Source organism: Podarcis melisellensis (assembly GCF_964234715.1).
Source record: "Podarcis melisellensis genome assembly, chromosome: 7".
Lineage (NCBI taxonomy): Eukaryota > Metazoa > Chordata > Lepidosauria > Squamata > Lacertidae > Podarcis > Podarcis melisellensis.
In genome coordinates this window covers 34888293-34911306 of record NC_138539.1, presented here as the reverse complement: position 1 = coordinate 34911306, position 23014 = coordinate 34888293, and the positions used below count along the sequence as shown (strand labels likewise).

General features: G+C 42.4%; 1 protein-coding gene across 1 annotated transcript in view; it reads right to left on the bottom strand.

The window, feature by feature from the left end:
* Nucleotides 1-7381: 7381 nt before the first annotated feature.
* CYP7B1 (cytochrome P450 family 7 subfamily B member 1) overlaps nt 7382-23014 on the bottom strand; it is a 101665-nt gene continuing 86032 nt past the window's right edge. The window contains exons 5-6 of the mRNA XM_081917560.1: nt 14491-14669; nt 7382-10119 (exon numbers count right to left, since the gene is read on the bottom strand). Coding sequence (XP_081773686.1) covers nt 9832-10119; nt 14491-14669 — 467 coding nt within the window. The 3' untranslated portion in view covers nt 7382-9831. The remainder of the gene's footprint in view (nt 10120-14490; nt 14670-23014) is intronic.

Here is a 23014-nt window from a genome sequence, read left to right as displayed (position 1 = left end):
CCCGCGAATGCCCTCAGGTGGCGCGACAGGCGAAGGCGCGCGGGGGGTAGGTGGGCAGCGGATAAATATTTTCTGCCCCACTTGGCCTCGAGAGAGAGAGAGATTAATCAGAACCTGTAACTTTTCAGGATTCATAACTGTCCAGCGCGGTTAAGGCAGGCCAGACAGGGTGGGCAGGCAGCTCCCTCGCCCCCAGGCGCCAGGAGGAACCGTCTCTCAGTATTTACTAGACAAAGCCTGGGTGCGTCTAATTATGATTATTAAAACAATTTCCATGACGATGTCTAATATTATGTTAATTTGAAAACAACTGTGTATGAAAACTGTCGACTATAATACCTAAATTCATTTAATGAAACACATCGTTAAGGCAATTAGACCTCCTGGATGTGATTAAGGAACATAATTACGACACTGTTCTGCGCCATAATTGGGTGTCTTTAATCAAGGGGTAAAGTGATCAGCAACACAGCCATTAGTTTGTATTGTTCTGTCTCTGCTGTCCATCATCCTGATTAGGAATTAAGCACAGCCAGAAGCCAGACTATCCCTCCTTCTCCTCCTCCTCCTCCACCACCATCACCATCAGTGCCCCACGCACATTTCTTTCTAGATGTGCGAATGCGAGCATCGCCAGGCTCCTTGGATGAGAGCACCGCGCAGGCTTTCCCCTTCGCAGAAGAAGGGTGCCCTCCAAAGGCGCAGACAGCCTTTTCCTTCCCTTCTTGCCAGGGACAGGAAGGAGGACAACATTAGGGGAAGGATGGGGGTTTGATAAACGTGCAACCTTATCAAGCAAAAATGACTCCGGGGTGTTTTAATTCAGCGGCGCGTAAATGTGTCCAGTGACACTGCTTGACGCGCGGCTGAAGTCCTCATCAGCGCACTTTCAAGAAAGTGAGTACCACTTTGGGATTTGCTCCCAAAGAAAGTCGGATTAGGAGTGGGGTATCTCTTATACCCCAAATAAGGAAGCAACCATCCCTTTTCCATCCCCCCCTGAATCCCATTACGAAGGGAATTTGGACAGCATTAGATCACCAGCTTTTACTTCGAAGCCTGCAACTAAGCGTTTACACGGCTTGGCACTAACTGCCTGAGTTGCTGCGCTTCTCGATTCCAACAAGGGAAGTGTAGCCCAACCAGTCCAGGACTTTGGGCTTTGACTTTCACGCGGTGCAGATCGCACCTGTGGCGGAAGCAGGATGGGCGAAATTCCCCCTGGCTTTGGGTTTTTCTAAGAGCAGCAGGACAGCCATAGTCTGGAATGTTGGTGGGAACAGTTCGGCGCGTTGCTTCTTGGAATAAACGATCGTTTCTTCCCTTCTTCGCTGGGAAAGTGCTCCAACCACTTGTTTGGGCTCTCCTTGGCGATGGTGGAGCCCTCTGGCTTTTGACATTTCGGCGACGGAGTTTGTCAGCTGAGATAAGGAAGAGCCCCCTCTCTGACAAATGTCACCGACTTTAAGTAACTCGGCTTAGGCGTCGCCGAATTCCAGCAAGTTTCGATGAAGGGTGGAATGGGCCGAGAATTCCCCGTTCCCGTCGCACCTTTTGCTGCGCGCCAACTTTTAGCCCTTACTCGGGTTGATCCACCTAGAGAGCGAAATTATTCTCTAGGATTCGGATCTCTTCCCCAGGGCCAGCCAGACTTGAAGACTCTCCCCTCCCACAATAACCCTCGTGTAATTATTTGCGTTTTACTTCCCTTGTGTGCGAGAGAGACAGAGAGCGAGAGAAAGAGGAACCCGAGACTGTTGCAGAGACTCTGGTGCGTTTTAACACTTCGCTCCTATTACTCTGTATAATCAGCAGCGTCGCTGGGAATTGACAGGGAACCAAAGGCTCCTCGATGCACTCACTGAACCGGGAGCGAGCATTGAGAATTGCGTGGCGCATCTGATCTCTCTCCTCCCTCTCTCTCCACGCGTCTCTCTCTGTGTGTGGCTCCTGCTGCCCCTCCCATTTCTTGCTTGATGGATCACTTAATCAGAAATGAATATTCCCCTCGAAGAGCTTTTGTTTCATTTCAAGCCACCCCTCCAAACCAGGACCGTTTAGTCCGTCCAAGCGTCCCCGCGCTACTTCTTCTTCTTCCTTTTTCACCTTGGTTGCCAAGGCAAGCTTCCCCTCCCTCCCTCCTCTCCCTCCCTCCCTCCCTCCTTAGCCCCAGTTCTAATCCTGCGATTGTCCCAGCATGAGTGACATTGACTTTCCTAATGTAATGACTTATGAAAGATATAATCATGTGTTAAATTGAATCCTCCGTTTAACTGTTAATGGTGTGCTCTGGGCACATTTACGTATTAGATGCTATGGTAACTAATTACCACTAGAAAAAGGGATAATACACTTTGCAGACTTTGACAAATAATTATGAGTGTTCACATCCCTGCTAGCAGTCAGTTGCGGCGGATCTGCTGGAATGAGTAAGTGAATAAATGAACGGATGGGTAAGTGAACTAGTGCGCGTGGAAGGGATGAGATAATGAATAGCGGTCGAGCTTTCTTATTAAGAAATCCTTTAATGAAAATGTGATTTAGGATACGGGGAGGGGGGCGCGTTTGGGAGAAGAGAACGAGACCCGCGGAATGCTGTCTCTAAACATAATTAAAAGTGCAATATAAACAGCAGAACATAAATATAGATGCTTTAATTTTAAAAAATAAAGAAAACCAGCAAAAGGCAGTAAGGTGAATTATCCAAGCGCCAGGCCACCTCGCAGCAATTAGCAGCGACCCTGCCCCTGCCTCTGGGAAAAGGAAGGAGACTAGTGAGGTGGATGGTTTCTGGGCATAATATGAGGGCGATCCGAATCCTCGCGCTTTTGCAGGGTTCGACTGCTATTGTAAATCGTGCCGATTTTGCACCTTTGGTCTTGAAAGGCCTTTTTGGAGCCAGAAAGCCTAGCAACGCCCAGACAAGAAGAAACTTTACAGGCACCTTTCGCTTTCTATTAATAGTCTCCATCATGTTTTGACTTCTTATGGGCAGCAGGAGGATGTTAGGAGGTGGCGAAGCAGTTTTCCTTAACTCCTCCGCTTCCGATCTCCTGCTTTCCACGAAGGCGTGTTGGGCACGGTGCGTGTGGCTCCTCCGCATCCGTCGAAGAAGCGCCGCGGCAGCGAGCGGAGCCCATTGCGGCTCCCCAGGAAGCGATTAGTGGCCGCTTCCTTCCCCGCTGGCGGTGCTGCTAATTGCCCTGGGATTCGGAGATTCCCCTCGGGCTCCTCCTTCTCCTCCAATGAGGCGGCCGGAAAGCGCCTCCTTCCCGCCCCTCGGAAGGCTCGCCGAGCCACCCTTTCGCTCCCGTCGCCTTGGCGCGCGGCTCGTCCTTTATTATCCTCTTGGGCGGGAGAGCTGAGCGGTGCGTTTTCCCTTTTCTTTCCCGCGCCGCCTACCAGACTTGCCAGCCTAGCAAAGGCCAGGCCAAAAGGGCAGCTCTCTTCGTTGCCGTTGCTCTTCCGAACTTTCCCCCTCTAGGCTTCGCGTTCAGCTCCCACTTTGCAAAGCGCAGCGGATAACATCTTCGTTCTTGCAACGATGGGTCTATTTCCTTCTCTCTCGGGCCCCGTCCTCTAATAAATAACTCTGCTCTAGCAGGCTTAAAACGTGGGACACCGACTCCTCCTCTTCCCCCCCCCGCGACGACCCCCAAGTTCCTTGCACCGGATTAAGCACATCTGATTCCAATGGAATTCATGTCTAAACCTAAAGGAAAGGAAACCCCAACACTGAAGGAGCCACACTAGCTTCCCAGTCCAGGCCAGCTACGCCCTTCTTTACTTCGGTGGGTTGGAAATGGTCACTGTATGTTTTACTTTACTTTCTTGTCCCCACAGCCTTAGTTCTTGCATTGTTTTGCAAACTCCATTGACGCTCGCTGCCAAAAGCCAAAGTCTTAGAATCGTGACGTTACTGAAATCAGGACGACTAGTAACCAGGTTCAGGCTAAGGACCGCAACTGAACTTGGTTAGGGTGGTAGTCAAGGAAGAGGTGGCGAAGTGTAAGCCAGCTGGCAGGGGTTACCTCTCCATAACAATTTACCAGAGATCAGCTCAATTGCAAAGTGCCATTAGGAGAAAGCGTCTCCTAATGGGCTTAGCTTTCCTTATAAACGCCCTGCCTTGGAAGGAGTTAAATTCCCCCCCCTCCCCGCAATAGCCCTACGGTTGCCCTTGTCGGCTCACCACGATTCAGAGCTGTGCAGTAAAATAGCAAGTAAATTTATGATGTGTTCCAAGCACTTTTATTGCTGCATTTTAAAATTCATATATACACACACACATATAAGAACTAAGATGTGTGAATAATTTGAAATGGTAGATGGCAGGGGGAAATGGTTTAGCTGAAAGGGAAGCATGTCTTCATGTAATTGTTTAAAATGTTTAAAAACACATTTCTTAAAAGGTCACAAAAATTAAGCAAGTTGGAGGCTGCAATTCTGTGCTCACTCGCTGGAGAGCCAGACACATTGAGCTCCATAGGATTTACTTTTGAGGAAAAGGACATAGAATTGGGCTGTAGATTTGCTAGTCACCTGTCAACCCAATATTAAGAAAGGATCAAGCACTTAAGAGCTGTTTTGTTTTTGGGGTTATGACAATAGGGTCCTTTTGGTGGGGCAGGGGAAATATTTCCTACTATTGTCTTTTTAACTCACCCACTCCTCATTCATGTCAGTTTTTATATTTTAGGAATTCAGGGATAACATTCCGGAAGGTCAAGTCTGTTAAAATTATTCCATGCTACTAAATAAAAGTGGTATGTTTTGGAATGACTGGCAATGTATCTTAATATTGCAGTATACAACAATACGCAAAGTGTTGGAGAAAACTAGAACCACAATTAGCTTATATAACTGGAAAAGATGCTATACCTTGAGATTCAAGTGCTGTTTTGCTACCCAGAAATTTCCAGGAGTAAATTATCTTTTAACTACTAGTTCCTAGAATTGAGAGTAAATTTATCAGAATGTTGCATTGCAAGTTATGACATTTCCTCTATAAAAGGAGACAGGGAAGCATTGCTGAAACTCTCATAAAGGTTATTAAGACACTTTCACTTTACATTTTAAACAAATCATACATGTCGGTTCCGTATATAAGTCACTTTTAGGAATTAACTGTGGGCAAATTGATGGCGTTGTGTGGGTATTCGGGTAGTTCATAAGGCAAGAAATAACAAAAGTATTGACTTCCTGTCTACTTGAGATTAAAACAGCAATTATTTGGTGAAGTGATAAGAGCAAGTGCTGAAAATATATCACCCATAGTGGTATAATATACTTACTAATCTGTATCTGACAGCATGGGCTTTCTCACCTCTGTTCCAGTAAGGAAGCTAAGCATCTACACTCATTTTAAAATAGATTGACATTCTAAATTAGAACTGTGGTTTCAAAATACATTTCTTTCATGTACTTGCACCACAAGTTAGAAATGAAGTTTAATTTTTAGGAACTACAAAATATGCAGGCACAAATAGATCTGCTATCATAGAGACCAGATTAATGTTTGAACATACAGAGACTTCACAATGAAAGATGTGATCCATAGTAAAATATTGATAGAATTGTTTTAATATGATTGCCTAATTATGACCACATTGCCTCCTCCATACAGTATTTTTACCCAGTCATTCCTGGCATAGAATAAATGGTAAGCTAGAAATTATAAAGCCTTTAAAAAGTGAAAAAATGATTTACCTGCTTGTATGACACATTTGACAGATGCTTATGTAAAGCCATCATTTTGAGGGAAATATGCTATAACTAGGAAACTTCCAACTCTTAAATATAAATGCACCCAGTGTTAATATTTTATTTGTAGTATTGTAACCTATTTGGACCTTTAGTTTCAGTGAATGAAAGTAAAGCTATCTTGCACATATCATATAATTTACTATACTTTGTATACATAATGTCAAGGCAAATATTAGCTATGAATATCATACAGGGAAATTACTAATATGTTTATTTCTGCCTTGGCTGTATGATTAGGCTCTTGGCTGTATAATTAGGACCAAAATACATTGGCTGTGTGAATAGGACCAAAATGTGCAGTTTATTTCATGTTTTAGTATAAAGTTACAGTGGTAGCTTAATGACTTGCTTAGTACTAAATGATTTTCAAAATGTAAGTCCATTTATTAAATGTTGCAAAGTTATGCATGCTGTTTGGCCACCAAATAATTTTTCTGTCAACTCACCAGGCATGCACAAATGGTGTATTTTTAAATGGCTAAGTGAGATCTAGTCCTGCGTGCCTTGATCAGTAAAGGGTATATTTTATTACGGAGGTCACAAGATTACAGGCATGGGAGAGATTATGGAATGGATTCTCACCATTTATTGTATGAGGCTACTTGGATTGAAGTAATCAGTCTATTAAAGTCAATGGGATTAAGCAGGCTGGAATCAGAACTATTCCCAACTGAATTAGTTTGTGGATTGTACAGGTATATATGTATACTTATAAGAACTGCAAGTAAATGTTATTTTTTCATTTTACTGACTTATATGGCAGAATGTAACACATGTACCACCAACAGCAAAATGTCCACAGGTAAAGGATGCAGAAAGATTACCTATATATTGAAGTGATTCCTGGAAGGCAGAAGCACATACTGAGATTTCTCTAAGTGGAAGATAACTCAGCCAGCAGCCTTTGAACCTGCTCCTCTACCCAAACGGAGAACTTTTTTCTCATCCAAGGGCATACCAGTTGTTTATTTTTCAAAGTATTTTTCAATCTCCTCCTTACATCATATTCTCAGGGTAATTCACAAACATACTACAAAATTATGGTCTCCAGCCATTTTCGGACTACAACTCCCATCTTTCCTTGCTAGCAGGAACAGTGGTCAGGGATGGTGGGAATTGTAGTCCAAATACAGCTGGAGACCCAAGTTTGGGAAACCAGGTGCTAGAGTATGATCACCATCACCACTGCCTCCAGAAACTGGTTATATTTCCTGCTATCTGCCTATATATTGACACATTAATAGTGGTATGGAGGAATCAATCAGTTAGCTGGCATTTTAAAATATATAATTAGCATCTCAGATGTGTATGTCAGTTTCAGCCTAGTTTGTCAGAAATGTCATGATATAAATGAAAAGTAAAATCAAATGGTATTGTTTAGAAATGCCGGTTTGTGATGGGGTCTATTAATGGCACAGCAGTTAATAATAATGAGGCAAACTTTTATGAGGTCAGAGATACTTTATTAGTAGAAAAATAGTAGATCATTTATTGATTTGAAGATTTGATACAACTTATGTCAGTTTGTAAGAACATCCTGGTAGGGATGTGGCAAACATAAACACATAAAACTCTAGGAAGATGCAGTCAAAGGAAGGCACTATTGAGTCCAATGAAATCAAGGCAAAGCATTTATTTCCTACATTCTCCTACAGAAATAAATTACTTAATACGTACTCTGCATTTTGTGCCTCTCAGTTTCATAAGACCAAGTGAATATTCCAAAATAAGTTTGGGCTGTAATCCTATGCTCACATATCTGGGAGTAAGTCCTGTTAAACACAGTGGGTCTCCAGAGTCGAGGTGCTTAGAGTTATATTGCCTATGAAAAATTTTACGACAACTGTTTTGTTAGCATCTGTACATGCTTACTGTTTCGAAAGTTTTACTTTACCTTACAGCGGACTTCTTGATTTTTGTGAATGCTCGAGGGAATGTTCATAATAATACATTTCTGTCATTTAGCTTCATTGCTCTGTAAGGCTGGCAGATGTTCACCTGGAATGTGTTCCTGTATCCTTAAGAAAACACATATGCCAGGGAGTAGGGAACCCCCTCCCCCAAATCTCCTGTCATGAAACTCCTCTCCCATACCACCCCTTCATTCTGACAGGCTCTTGCCATGAACTGGCTGCCATGGGGAAAAAAAACAGAAGACCAGTCCTGGAATTTAAGTTACAGAGAAAAGTTGCTGAAAGAATTTCCACAAACTTTGTAATTCATGAGCTGGTAAAGTGGTAGCAGTTATAAAAATACAAGACTCAGCCATAAGCACTTCAGCAAAATCTATTTTGAGATCTGATGAGTCTATTCTGTAGGGTTGGGGCTCTGTCTAGCACTTCCCAGTATGTTCTATGCGCAGAGAGGGTTTGAATGGCAGCTGGGCACCTAGCAGCCAATTGTGCTTTGAGAGATCTCTTCTCTAGTTTTCATTTGCACATTTACAAATGCTCTCCTATTGGTTCCCACAGAGGCACTTCAGCTTCAGAGCTGTGATTAATCTGATGTATGCTTTGCCTTTGACAAAGTGCCATAACATCCTATCATATTATATTCCAACTCATGATATTTAAAATTCAAAATCCTAAAAGCACAGCATGAATCAAAATATGGGTTGTGCTGAAAACAAATACCTGCTTTCATTTTTCACAGTTGCTAACAAAAAGGATGCCAAAGAAGGATTGATCATAAGTCTAGTAAGAGACATCTTACAGCCCACACTGACACAACAGTGTCTGTGCTCAACATAATAGGGTGAAACAGATGTGAGCTATTATTGGATATGTAGTGGTAGAACTTATTTGTCCATAGACTTACAGCACCATCAGTGTCTAATATGATCATGAAAGTTATATGAAAAAAGCAAAGCCTATTTCAAAGTGCAAGCATCTCAAAAGCCACAGATAGATTTTCCATCAATTCAGAAGTTCCCCAGTCTTGTGCTGAAGATTGTTTTTAAGACAACAACAGTTTCTAATGTTACTCCCCACAAGGAAAAGTCGTTGGAGATGGTTCCAAGTTAAAACTTAGCTCCTCCTGCAAGCTGATGTAGCTGCATTGAATGGGCAGGTTCAAGGGGGAAGAGAAGGTCTGCATAGTAAGAACTGTGTGTGTCCTGCACCAAATGTCTGTGAAGGCACTATGATGAATCAGTTCTGAGTTTAAATTTAGTGGATATGCAGTTAGTATAGTTTTGTTTCCATAAGGGCGGGGTATCACAATCGGTTTTTTAAGATTCACACAATCAATATTTAATGTTCTGGTTATACATTTACAAAGAGAAATGTTATGAATGGTTTGGACAATCATTCATATATATATATATATATATATATATATATATATATATATATATATATATATATATATACTGCCCACAAATATTTAGAGTAAAGCAAAACAAAGCAAAGCAAAATAATATTAATTTCCAACTAGAAAAGTGCTCAAAATCCCAAATGAGATTCTATGTGAATTTGATTCTTTGATGAATTTGAATGGGTATTAGAAGCAGGTTTTGTTGATATTGAGTAGTGTTCTTACGGAAAATAGCAAGTGCCAAAATAAGAGAGACTTTGTGGAAGAGGCAGACAAAGGTACTTTGCCAGCCCAAGCAGCTATACCACACAATTCAATAAGTGTGCCTTCTGATCTCCTGCACTGCCATACAGCATGTGCGTTAGGAGCTGTACTACAAAAAAGTAGCCACACTGAGGGCACTGATGCAGATAGAAAACTTGTAGAAATAGAATATTTCACCCATTCCATCAAAACTTTAAACTTAAAATGGCAGCAATATGAAAAAAAAATCAAAATGTGGCAGGCCTCATCCACAATTGTTTGTTTTTTTTTAATTTATTTGCTTTCTACATGTTGAAGAAAAATGGAACAAGGCTACCAGGTATTGATGAATATCCATTGTCATTTAAATGTTGGTCTATAATGATCACAAATCAGAACCCTCATCCACAATTGTAAGGACACCAGAAAGATATGGCAACTGTAGTGCAAAAAGACAGAACAAAACCTGAGTAAGTTATTTGTAATGTTGGAAACTGTATTAGAGTATTAATTTCTTGGTTTGTAACGAAAGGCAATGTCAGTGTCTGGCAAGAGTATACCAAGACCTATTCTACTCTTGTCTTGTCCAACTTGCTTTTCTTCTGTTATTTCCACATCAAAATATGCCAACAATAAAACCAAGAACAGCTTAATTTCATTCATTGCAAAGAACCTGCCAGGACACTTGCTGATTCCAGAGCCAAAAGGCATCAGAAAGTATTTCAGCTTCCTTCCCTGTTTGTAGAAGGTGGTTTTCTTCTTGCCATCCTCTACGTAACGATCAAATTTATACTTCTGAAAAATAGAGAATGTGAGCATTAATATAGTTGTATAAATATAGTGATTACAACAATGTCAAGATTGATCTGAAAAGCAAAAAAGAACAAGCAGTGGATTTCTTTTTTATATGTGCTACTTTTAGAAGGCAAGGTGGTACCTCTGTCTTAAGCACTGTGAAAATGCTCTGGGGATACAGCTATGAGTTCAACTCTGGAATCACATCCAGAGGTTTGCACATTTTGCCATATTACTTTCCCCACATATCTTAGACTCAACTCATGCGCTTTTGTTTCCCAGAATGAGGTCAACACAAGTTGACTCTTATTGACTTTGCTCCTTCTGATCTTGAGTTGAGTGCACACAAACAGTTGATGACAAGCTACATCCAGTGGCATAACTAGTCACTTGGGTGCCCAGTGCAGTGCATGTATCCTGCAGCCAGGGACAGGACGAGCTGCCCATGGGTTTGGGGCCCGCTGCATAGAGTGTCTCTGCCTCTCTGCCGCCTCCCCCTCAGCTGTAGGGTGGCTCAGGGAGAGGCGGTGGGCAGATGCCGTTTCAGGCAGCACAGAGCCTGCATGCGCCCAAGCCACCACGTCACTCCCAGGAGAGACGCATGGCTCGGGCAAGCTGCAGGCCCCGTGGTAAGTGTAGGCCCCTGTGGTGTGGTGCCCAGTGCCAGCCGCATTTTGTTACATTTGTTGACTGAACTAAAAAGTTTCATGAGCCCATTTAAAAAACAAAAACTCATTTTGTCACACCCCACACCCCCAGTGATGACATCCGGCATGGCCCGCAACTTCCCGCCCCTGCCTTCCTCCGCCACTGGCTACATCCTTTTATTTTTCCAACAGAACCCTATGCATATCATTCCACAATTAAGCTGAATAGGACTTTCAGGAATGTGTGTATAGGACTGCAGCCCTAGTACACTATTTATAGGCTGCATTAGTCCATTCATGACAAATGATGTTGGGCAGAAAGGCTACTGGACTGTGATGATCCTGGTTTTGTCAAATCCTTTCCAGAACTAAAAACTATGATTAGTATTCCAAAACTTATAATATATCCTTATAATAAAAAAGGAGAATTGACTCTACTTAATGTCACTAATTAGAATTCATTTCACATGAAACGATGGAACATAATACCCAAAGAAGTAATGGAAAACAATTACAATAGCTGTGCAACCCTGTAAACACACATGTGTCCACAGACAAGAATTTTTGTGTGAAAAGGGTGTATTGTGAGTCTTGAAGTGTCTCTCTGTGAAGTAGCTAGGAAAATCCAAAGTGGGACTAATTTCCCCTCAACAATGCAAGTTAGTTAATTTTAAATAAGAAAAGTAGTTACTGCAAAAATAGGGGAAAAAAGGTCCAACAATTAAGGATTAGGAGTGGAATATCATTGAGCATAAGGAACTCTGAGACTTTTGCCCAAATTAAGTAAAGGCTAGTACCTCTTTAGTGGAGAACTAAGTAACTTTCATGTTACATAATCAGGAAGCAAAGTGGTAATCACAAATTATCAGAGACAGGACACAGAAGGAAGTTGACTTCTCTAGCTCCTTATGTCAGCGCCAGTTTGTGTGAAAAATGAGCTGCTGTAAATATATATAAAAGTAATAGCCCAGATTGAAGCACCATATTTCCCTCTATTGGAGCCTAAAGCCTACAAATACTCAATGGCTCTAGTCTGATCTCCATTTGTCTTGTTTTCTGGAACCTAATTTAAAGCAATTAAAGAATTAAAGAATAATTCAAATTTGATTGATTATACACAAATTCAACTTAAGCAGAAGTGGCAATGGTGTACCCCATCATAGTGGCTCTTACAGCAGAAGCTTTGAGAGATTGTTTTTTTAAAAAATGTAAACAATGCATATCCTTCAAAATGTTCTGGAAGATGCAGACTTCCTCTGTCAAGGAAGTGCTTCTTTACTGAGGAAAGTCAAATTACAATTGCAATAAGCACAATATTTGTTTATATATTATCAATTTTCAATTGTACTCACAGCTAGCTTTGTGGGTTTATCCAGAAGTTGGCTCCAGGCTGCTGCAGCTGCTGCTGCCATGTTTCCCAGGGACAGATTTGCAAATCCGGCAACTGTCCCCGGGAACCGGGGACACCTGGTAACCCTACCTTATACCTGCTGTGCAGGGCTGGATTTAGGTTTGATGAGGCCCTAAGCTACTGAAGGTAATGGGGTCCTTTATATGTCCAGCTATCCTTTGTCAACAACAATTGTCGCTTTTTTGTGCTGAATATATGCTGTATGGTAATTTATGGACCTAATAAGTATCTAAAGCCATTTGCACATAACAAAATATGTATTTTATCAAAGCAGGCGGGGCCCATTACTTACATCATAGGAGCCTACACAACACAAACCACTGTTGCTGTATGTAGGTTTTATTATATTTGTTTTTTATCTTCTATTTTGGAAATGTAGATCCAGTTTTTTCCCCTTTAATTTTTTTGGGAGTCCCCAAGAGAGTGGTGCCCTAAGCTATAGCTTGTTTAGCTTATATGTAAATCCGGCACTGCTGCTGTGTGAATAAAGCTGACTGTTTTGTTATAAGGTCTGTTGCTTGGACAAAATGGATCATTTAGTGTGGCAGAATGTACTCTGAAACTCTGCCTATTGACACCAAGCAGATGCCTTCACTGTACAGTCGTACCTTGGTTTTCAAACAGCTTAGTTCTCAAATGTTTTGGCTCCCAAACGCTGCAAACCCGGAAATGAGTGTTCTGGTTTGCAAACTATTTTTGTAAGCTGAACATCCGATGGGGCTTCCACGGCTTCCGATTGGCTGCAGGAGCTTCCTGCAGCCAATCAGAAGCCACACTTTGGTTTCCAAATGTTGTGGAAGTTGAACGGACTTCCGGAATGGATTCTGTTTGACTTCCAAGGTACAGCTGTACTCTTTTTGGCACCTGCTGAAAACATTTTTGTTTAGACAAGCCTCCCCAGACATGTAGAAGGTGGATGTATTTTATTACAGTATCTGTTTTTATTTTATTGCTGATTTTAACATTTGAATGTCTCAAAGTGTTCTTTTCCCCCTGATAATTTTATTGTTTGATTTTCTTTGTATACCAGTTGAAGGTGGTTTTTGTTTTTACAGTTAAGCTGTGTCTTAATTTTATGAAATAAATAAATAAGTAATGTTAAGTAATACTATGCTCATCTGCCATAACTAGTGTGATTGCAGACTCAGTCAAAAAGCCACACAGAGGCAGTAGTACAAATGTAAGATGGGCTTTTTCTGCCTTCTGAGTTTAAGCAGGAACAATGGCAGAAAATAATAATAATTTAGTCACCATATTAAAACACATTAAAAACATTTTGAAACAACGTACAATGCTTGTTTTCAGATCAAAGACCTGTGATATTCTGTTTGATGCCACAAGTAAAATTCCCCCAGATAATCCAAGTGATTTTACAAGTCTATACAGTGACAGGCAGTCTTTCAAGTAACCTGGTGCCAAGTTGTTTAGGGTTTTACATGTTAGTATAGTGTATATAATCAGTTATTTTATGTATCATAAAGGAAGAAAGCTCTTCAGAGTCATACATGACATATGTAAATCCACAGTAGTCATTTCATGGCTTTGTTTGTTTAATAAATACATAAATCTTTGTTTGCCTGTGGCCATCTTCCTCCAACTAGCAAGAATTTCTCAGTCAAAATCTAGGGAACATGACTATGCAATTTGCATGCAGGTGATGAACTTCTGGAGCTGTATTAAGGCTCAGCTAGGGTGGATTAATTTCCAGCCTTTGATATTCATTAACTTTTGCTTCAGATGGGGGAAAAATACAAGGAGATGACACAATTACCCTCAAAGCTTCACTGCCGAGCAACAGCTTTACAATCTTGAGTTCACAACGCCATACTAATTGACCACTAAAGGGCCAATCCCTATAAAGAGAGGTGAAAAAGCATAAGGCTCAAGAAGACACCGCTATTATAGGGGCTTTAGAGAGTCAATGATGCTTTGGGGGCACTTAGCTAAATGGCCCACATTATTTGCTCTTTAAGCCACCTTCTATTATCCAGCCTTCTTTGGGCATCCAATGATCCACTTCCCAACAAAGCCTAGATTTAGCCTCAAGTTTATGGTAGTCAAGGCACAATTGTCAGTTTCTCTCAAAGGGGTAGCAGTCACCCTCATCACCATATTTCTCTCTTCAGGCCAAGAATCCTTTGACCTGAAGGCACCTTGAAAAGATCTGAAAGTAGGAAGATTTGTTCCACAAGAAGGAACAACCCCCCCCCCCCGCTTTCTTTTTCTTCTTTTTTTAAAGCTCTCTATATTACAAAATGCCTGGCTGCTGAAATGTGCCTGAAGTGGTATGTCTAATAGCAGCTGAATGTTTACCTTGGGATCTTCGTAGACCTCGGGGTCCATGTGCAGAATTGGAGGATAAATTGCTACCAAATCTCCTTTTCTCAAGCTGACTTCCTGGTTCCCTTCAAGCTTGAGAATAAAATCTTCGCTGGCGATGCGGATGTTTGTGGAAGATGAGCAAAATCGGAAACTCTCGTTGATAGCACTTTCTGAATATAAATAAAGGGGAATTTGGGGGTGGGGGAGAGAGAAAGAACCCCAAAGCATTAAAGATATAGAAGGAGATTGGAAGTTATAAGCTGCTACAGCTGCCAAAATTCGACAGGTCTACTAGAGCAGGCTGGCAAAGAAAGCAGTGTGTATGTGTGTGTGTGTTAAAAAGAGGTAATAAACTTTCCCAGAGGGCTAGAGAAGAAGCTAAGCACTTCTGAACTTTTAAATATAATCTTTCCCGATAGAGTCAATGAATTTAGTTAGGCTCTAGGCAGTGCAGTGGGTTTTGGGTGGAAAAACCATTATTTGGGCATCATGTTGAAAACGCCACAATCAAAAGAGATGAATGCTTTTATGCATTTCCATACATTTCAGGGATTGGGAACAAATACCAGGCATAGCTTCAATGGCTCTGTTCTGCCTGTTGTTGTTTTTTTTAAAAAAACACACACAACCATGCAAGACTGCAGCCATGCATTACAAAACCATCTACAGTACTTGAATAACCCTACAGTCATATGCGAGGCAAGAATATTGGGAATTAAGGAACCCTTCATAATATCTACTGCTGGCTGAGCAAATTCAAATTAGGTGTGGAGCTTTGACAAGTTAATGGGGGGAAGCCCATATACAGCGCAACGTTTTGACACAAATCCCAAACCTTTTTCCAGAAGCCCACCTTAACTTGGAAGGCTCTAGAAGGCAAATGTCCTTGCTTTCCCAGTGGCCTTCACCTCTTGCTCCTAGCACGACAGATTTTATGGCTAATTTCCGGCAATTTATCCTGGCAGTTTGAGGAGGAATTCCTTTGGGAATAATATGCATAATTTGCATAAATCATTCTGATAGCATGCATACCAGCATGTAGCTGCTGTCTGGGCCTGCATCTCTGACTTTATAATCAAAACTGACTATCTTTCCACCAGCGAGGCTGGGCGCCGTAATAGGCGGCATGACTCCTTCAAGTCATCAGTGTGAAAATTAGTATTTACAAAAAAAAAACCCATGAAAAGCCCCAAAGCAGATCTTCCTTCTCACCAAAGATTCAATAGATGGTTGTTTTCATTTTTTATTTGGAATATATGAGAAACCTAAGTGGTATGTGGAGCCCTGTGACCCACCCCCTCACTTAGCTTACTAGAGATGGTAGACCCCAACAGCTAGTATACTAGAGAGAGTAGCATCCTCAGCATGGAAACATCTGAAAAAGATAATAACAAACGTTCTTTCACTAAAAATTAAATCTGTTGCAGGGCGCATAGCAAATAAAGTGGCCTTGGATGCTTTCTCGCAGGAGTTTTTTCCTTAAGCGTGCATTTGTCTAAAGAAATGAGGCTGCGGTCAGCTCTGTGTGGCCAGCGCCGTGATTCAATGTGACGTACTGTGAGGCTGTGCATATTCTTTTGGACTGCCTTCGTTACTATAATCAGGGAGAGTCAAATCGGCTTGTTGGTGACGAAGCCAGAAAAGAACTCTGGTTCCAGAACACGGCCTCTACTGCAGATAGCCACAAGGCACCTGACACGATAGATTTCAACTGGCAGCACTCTGGCAACAAAAAACTTTACGCAGTACAAAGGAAAAAAGGTCCAGACTCCACTCCTCGGCTGCCTCCCGCCGAGGAAATGCGAAGCCAAATAACACCCTTTTAAGTCGGCAGTGTGGAAATGGTAGCTGACATACGTAACACCATTGTGCGCTGATGGATCCAAACCGGTGGGAGGGGGATGAAGAAAGCACAGTGGTGACAACAACAGCCGTAGCAGCAGCGAACGAGCAAAACACAGCGAAAGTGCCGCCGCTAAAATAGGTTTATGCTGAGTAGCACGAGCAACACAGCCATGTCAGATTGGCCGACATGCTCCCAGGAAGTATGGCAAGTCGCGTTGCCCATTGCGGTATCGCAAATGACAATTGGGCAAGCACATCCGATGCGGGAGCTAATCACAATAATGGAGCTCAGAGTGTGGCTTAGTGGTCAGATCATAAATGACAAATCTGTTTTACCTTCCAGGACCAGCTATGTGGGGGAAGGCGAGCTTGGCTCTAGCTCTGAGCGATCATGCCGATAATCCTTAGATGACAAAAGTAATGAGTCACATTATGATCAACAAAGGAGGATGGAGCCTGTGTGGCTCTGCGGCAGCCTACCATTAAAATAAACAAACAAAAAGGACGTTTGTTTCGACGTTTCACCCCCCCCCCAATAAAACCCCTTCCCCGATAGCCTCTGTACGGATGCCCAAAATCCACATTGAGAAGAATGACAACTGGATGATAAAACTGCAGTCTGTACTTGCTGTTGTCATACTTCAGTAGCCACAAGCCAGTGCTCCTGTCAGACCAGCTGGGTAGCTGGGGAGGTCTTCCATTCTGCACCATGAGGTACAGTAAATTATCCAGCACGGTAGAGCAACATCTGTTTCTGTGCTAGTGCCGAACAAACAAGGCAATTTAAAGCATACCAAGGGATAACCAAGCAGCAAATGAACATGACCCTCGTTTTTCCCCCTTCCTACACGCGCGCACACACAAGATGCCGAAACTTTCAATGCTCACAAAAAGGGGTTTTCAGGAAAGTCGACATTTTCTATGCATCGAGAGACCACAGGCACCTCACAGTATTTTTGGATTTTTCTCACTTGCATCTCCCCCCCAAACTCCGCTCACTCTTATATACTCTTTCAATTTCACCCTGGATCTTTTTTTAAAAGTTGAAGCCGTTTCAATATACTTATAAATATTCAGTCTTTAAACCTAATTTGCTATACTTAGTTCACATGCCTTCAAGCATTTGTCTTCCAATTTCCACTGAATAAATGCGTACTAATGAGAAATAGAGCAAGCTGCTGAGGCAAAGCTGGGCGACTTGCGCCTGGCCTGCCACCAGCTTGTGATAGGCAGGCAAATTGAGTTAAAATGAAAAGTCTTGTCAGCTGAAATACAACACGGTAGCCAAACAGCAAGCTGTCAATCATCCAGCCAAAACAAGGGACTGCAGGTAATAAAAGGTCATTGTGAATCATTAGTGCATTTGGCTTTTGTAAGCAAGTTAATTTTAATTAAACATGATCTAGATCTGTAACTGTTTAATAATAACAATAATAAACCTTACAGTACATAATGGATAGTTAATTTTATACTAAGCATTCTGCAGGTAAATAGGAGGACCCTATACGTATCAGGAGTGGCATGGAAGAAAAAAAGTTGTCAGGGTATGCAGATATTCTAGATAGATATTTGTTCATCCAGGGTGATGTGACTACATAATGTCTAGAGAAAGAAGTGATTCTGTAGCTGAGAACGGGAAAACCCTAAGTACATTATAGCATACAGATACATCCCCATAACATGTCCGTTCAGTCTTTTGGAAGTGTTTGCACCCTGACATACCGGCTGGTTTTTGCTCTGCTACATCTTGCTGAAAATAAAGTCATTATTGAAGTAGTTCTCTTTTTTTGTTGGAAATGCCTGGAACGCAATTATGCTCCAGGGAAAGAATAATTCACAATCTGAATGTATGCAGCAATTAAAATTTATGCAAATAAAACATGACCCAAGCTAAATGCACAGTGATGAGGCATAACTGTTTAATCTGTTTTGCTTCCTTAAATCTTGGTGGTAGTTGTAAAAAAAAAAATAGACCATTTCTGTGTATCAGTTTCTAAATTAAAGCTCTGCAGCAAGTCATAGTGGCCAATAATACATGTCACTGGGAATGCAAAAGTCATTGTCTGATTTCTTTGCAAAAGAACATGTAGCACCAAAAAAGTTGATTGGAGAGTTATGGAGATCCCTGAGGGAAGAAATGTAAGCTAGCAAATGGGATCTGGTGAAGTAATATTTTCCTGACACTTTTATTTCTGTGATAAAGCTGGCTACAGCGATTCCTAAGAAAGAAGGTTACCAGCACCTGAGAGATCTCTCCTGATCTGCTTCAAGAATATATATTATTTGTATCAAGAAGTACCCGTATTTTTTGTATAAGACGCACCAGACCACAAGAAGCACCTAGTTATTGGAGGAGGAAAACAAGAAAAAACTATTCTGAATTTCAGAAGCCAGAAGAGCAAGAGGAATCACTGTGCAGTGAAAGCAGCAATCCCTCTTGCTGTTCTGGCTTCTGGGATAGCTGCGCAGCCTGCATTTGCTCCATAAGACGCACACACATTTCCCCTTACTTTTTAGGAGGGAAAAAGTGAGTCTTATAGAGCAAAAAATACGGTAATTCTGTAGTGGCTCTCAAGCAATTTAGAAACACTTGGGAGTAAATAATCAACAGAAAACTGCTTTTTTTGTTTTGTTTTTTACTAGCTTTCAACATCACCCATGTGGTGATTTGGTAGTTGACACACAGTGCTCCCCACAGCTCAGTGGTGAGCATGGATTCACCATCTTTTTAGTCATAGACTGTTATGTCTAGAGGGACGGAATGGAGATGAAGGAATCACAGCATGGAAAACCAAAAACAAAGGGCAAAAATGCTGTTTGGATTTTTTATATATACAGACAGGAACATATATGTAAGGAGGATTGTTCTGATAGAGGAAAAGCTTTGACTGAAGAGTTGTACGGTGTTTCTAACTGTTTTTATAAATGGTTACTTGTACACCACTTAAGAGATGGTCATAATTAAGTGGTATATGAATTGTGAAAAACAATGACAAATGATAATCTGCACTGTTTTACTGTTTATTTATAAAAAATATTTGGATACCGCTGTGTCCTTTAAAAAAATATCAAAGTGGTTTACAGCAATTAAAACATAAAACTATAAAATTTAAACCATTAAAAAGTTTGAAACAGACATGTTTTACATGGGATTCTATATGGAATTGCTTTAAGTTGCTTTTAATGGTTTTTACACTTTTCTTGTTTTATGGTTGTAGGTGTTTTATCATTGTATATGTCATTGTTGTGACCTGCCCTGGGAACGTCTGGTAAAGGGGAATTTGTGCATTGAGCGTCTTGCAAAATGATTTAGGCGGCAATACCTGAGGTCTCTACAAGTTCTTCTGCAAACAAAGCAAACCTGACTCTATCTGTATGATCAGGAACCTTGCTCCTGACTGTAGCTATACTGTGGAGCACAGAGGACTATCACTCACTAAGCTAGAGAAGCAAGATTGGTGTTATACAACTGCACTCATCTTAAGACACATACCCTTACACAGCTATTTGCATGTCCCAACAGTTATGCTTTATTTGATGCCAAAGGTCTTTGAACATAGAGAGTATTAGATCATTTGCCTCATGATGTATCACCGTCCAGTCTCATTGCTTCCTCTCACATTTTTCACTCGTCTCCTCTTATAAATACAGTGGTACCTTGGGTTAAGAACTTAATTCGTTCTGGAGGTCCGTTTTTAACCTGAAACTGTTCTTAACCTGAAGCACCACTTTAGCTAATGGGGCTTCCCGCTGCTGCCGCGCGATTTCTATTCTCATCCTGAAGCAAAGTTCTTAACCCGAGGTAATATTTCTGGGTTAGCGGAGTCTGTAACCTGAAGCGTATGTAACCTGAAGCATCTGTAACCCGAGGTACCACTGTATAGGCTGATTACACTCTGGATTTAGCCTTCTTTAGCAGATTTCTTATAATCCTATGAACTTGCTCACAATAATTTTATGTAAGCCCCCATATAAAGTATATTTTATCTTTAGCTAGTCAAATACTTAAGTAATAGCTGGGATTGCATTCCCCATCTTTACCAGAAGCAAAGAAGAAGCGTTTGTTTATTTATTTCAGGGCCAATACACTGTGGGAAAATCATTCCTTGAGGGCATGTTTTGAACAGCACTTCTCATCAAGTGCATAAAATATTATATTAGAGCCATTAAATCAAATCTTATTTGCATTGTAATAGAAAGCACAAACTATTTATTTATTAGAGTTAGCCTGTTTAGTATTGTCAGGGTTTCAGGGAGAGAAGAGCAGATGGGGGAGGAGACAGAGAGCGAGGGGGAAGAATCCCAGAGAGATGAGGAGGAGGATGACGATGACCAAAGGTCGTCCATGAGTTTGTCCAGTGAGTCAGAAGACTCCCAGAAGGGAGCCCCCCTGGTCAGACCAAAGGGGGGCCAAGGGGGAAGCAGGGAGGAACAGGGGGGCGAAGGGAGAAGCCTCAGTAGGAGTAGGACACAGGAGCCAGCTTCTCAGCCGGAACGGAGTGAAGGGGGTGGAGTTACCAGGGTGTCAGAGGGAGCAGAGCGTGAAGGAGACAGGGGGAGAAGATCGGAGCAGGACGCTCAGCCGGAAGGGGTGGAGAGTAGCACCGGGAGCAGTGTAGCGGTCGAGAGAAAGGTCAGAAGCAACGTACGCGCGCCAAGTTCAAATGTAGAGGCGCGCGGAAGTGAGGAGAGCCCTGGGGAGGAGCCCGGCCCCAAAGCGAGAAGGAGGGGGGCGGAGGCGTCAGAGGATTCAGCCTCGGGTGAGTCCCGGCGAGGGGGAACCCAGGGGGGCAGAAAGACCCTGCGGAAAAGGAAGGAGAGGAAGAGGTGGTCCAGCACAAGGCTCTTAAATTGGTGCCGAGGCGGGACAGATTCAGAGGGTACTTCAGCGATCTAACGGTACAGACGTAGAGTCACAAAGATGGAATGTAAACGCAACCATGATCTTCAATAAAGACTTTCTGTAAATAAACCGGATTGGAATTGGGTCTCTTGTGAGCTGGGACCAGACGGGTGGCTCTGACAAGTATATATATTAAACAGGCTTACTCAAATAAATAAATAAACTGATTAACTCCTAAAAATAAAGCAAATGAGCTAATTCATAAAGAATAGCATAGAATGAGTGAGAAAGATGTAAACTTGTTGCTAAGATGTCTCAGTCCAGAGTTGTGGAGTCAGCAAAGTACCCGTGACCTTGGTTGATCCCACGGCTACAACACCAAGCATATTCCTACGCTACTTACCTGCAATTGGTTCTTTGAACCAATTCAAATACTTGGAATGGGACTGCACTACTTCAGAATGCAAGAGGTCAGCGGCGGAGGAAGCTGTTTGGGCGCCTGGCGCGGCATGCCCAGGGGCAGGCCGAGCTGCCCATAGGGGCAGGGTGAGGGTGGGGCGCGCTGTGGGGCCTCCGGAGTCTGCCTGCCTCCTCCCACTCAACTGTCCTACAGCTGGGGGGGGGAGGCAGCGGGCGGACCGTTTGGGCAGTGCGGAGCCTGTGTGCACCCAAGTGCCCAGGAGAGACGCGTGGCTTGGGCACGCTGCATGCCCTGCTGTGAGTGCCGCCCGACATTTTGTCACCCTCCTCAGTGGTGACAACCAGGGTGGTCCACACCCACCACACACCTCTTCCTCCGCCCCTGCAAGAGGTGACAGGAATTAGTCATTGAAAAGTGACCTGACAAAAAAAAAAAACCCTCCTTACTACTACTACTACTAATAATAATAATTTATTATTTGTACCCCGCCCATCTGGCTGGGCTTCCCCAGCCACTCTGGGTGGCTTCTAACAAAGATTAAAGATGCATTAAAATGTCACACATTAAAAACTTCCCTAAACAGACCTCCTGACCTAGTTTTGTGCATCCTAAACATGGGTTTTCATGTGCAGTGTAGTGTGTGATTATATATATATATATATATATATATATATATATATATGCAGGTTTTGGTGTCCTCGGGTGTCTTCCCGTGTAAAAGTTGGGGTGTCTAGGCGACGTTTCGACGAGGTCTCACTCGTCATCTTCAGGCTGGTGCTTTCGGCTTCTTGTTACTGGAACAGAGCAGGATCTCAGTGTTTGAGTTCCTATAAATACTGTTGAGGGGGTGTGGTGTATAGCCTCCAATGTTCTGGGCAGAGAGGAAGTTCCCAGGCTAGTGTGCCTTTTCTTCTTTTGTTCCTTAATTACTTGAGGGATATCTTGAGTGATTTCTTGAGTGATATCCTGAGTACCACTTAGGTGGGTCATTAGGTGTGGATTAGTTGCTAAAGTCTTTGTGTCTTGACCTCTTGAACTTTGTGAAGAGTTTTTCTGAGAAGATGGCTGTACTGCACTTAGTTGTGCTCTGGCTTGGCTTCGTGTATAGGGGCGAGCTGTGGTTTTGTGGCCTGTGTCAGCCAGATCTGTGTAGGGATTGCAGGGGGGTGCAGCATCCGGAGGTGCCACCATGGTTTGGCTACTGGATGGTGTCTGTAATTTATCTGTGGAGAGGGTCTGGGTTTGGGTCTGGTGTGGTTGATTGGTGATAGCGTTCTGTGTGCCTCTGGATCTGGTGTCAGTTTTTGTGGGGAGGGCTAATTTCCAGATGTCTGGCAAGCGGGATGTGTCGTCACGCTTGTTCATGTTGTGAGGGTGTTTCTCTATCTCGATGGCTTCCATGATTA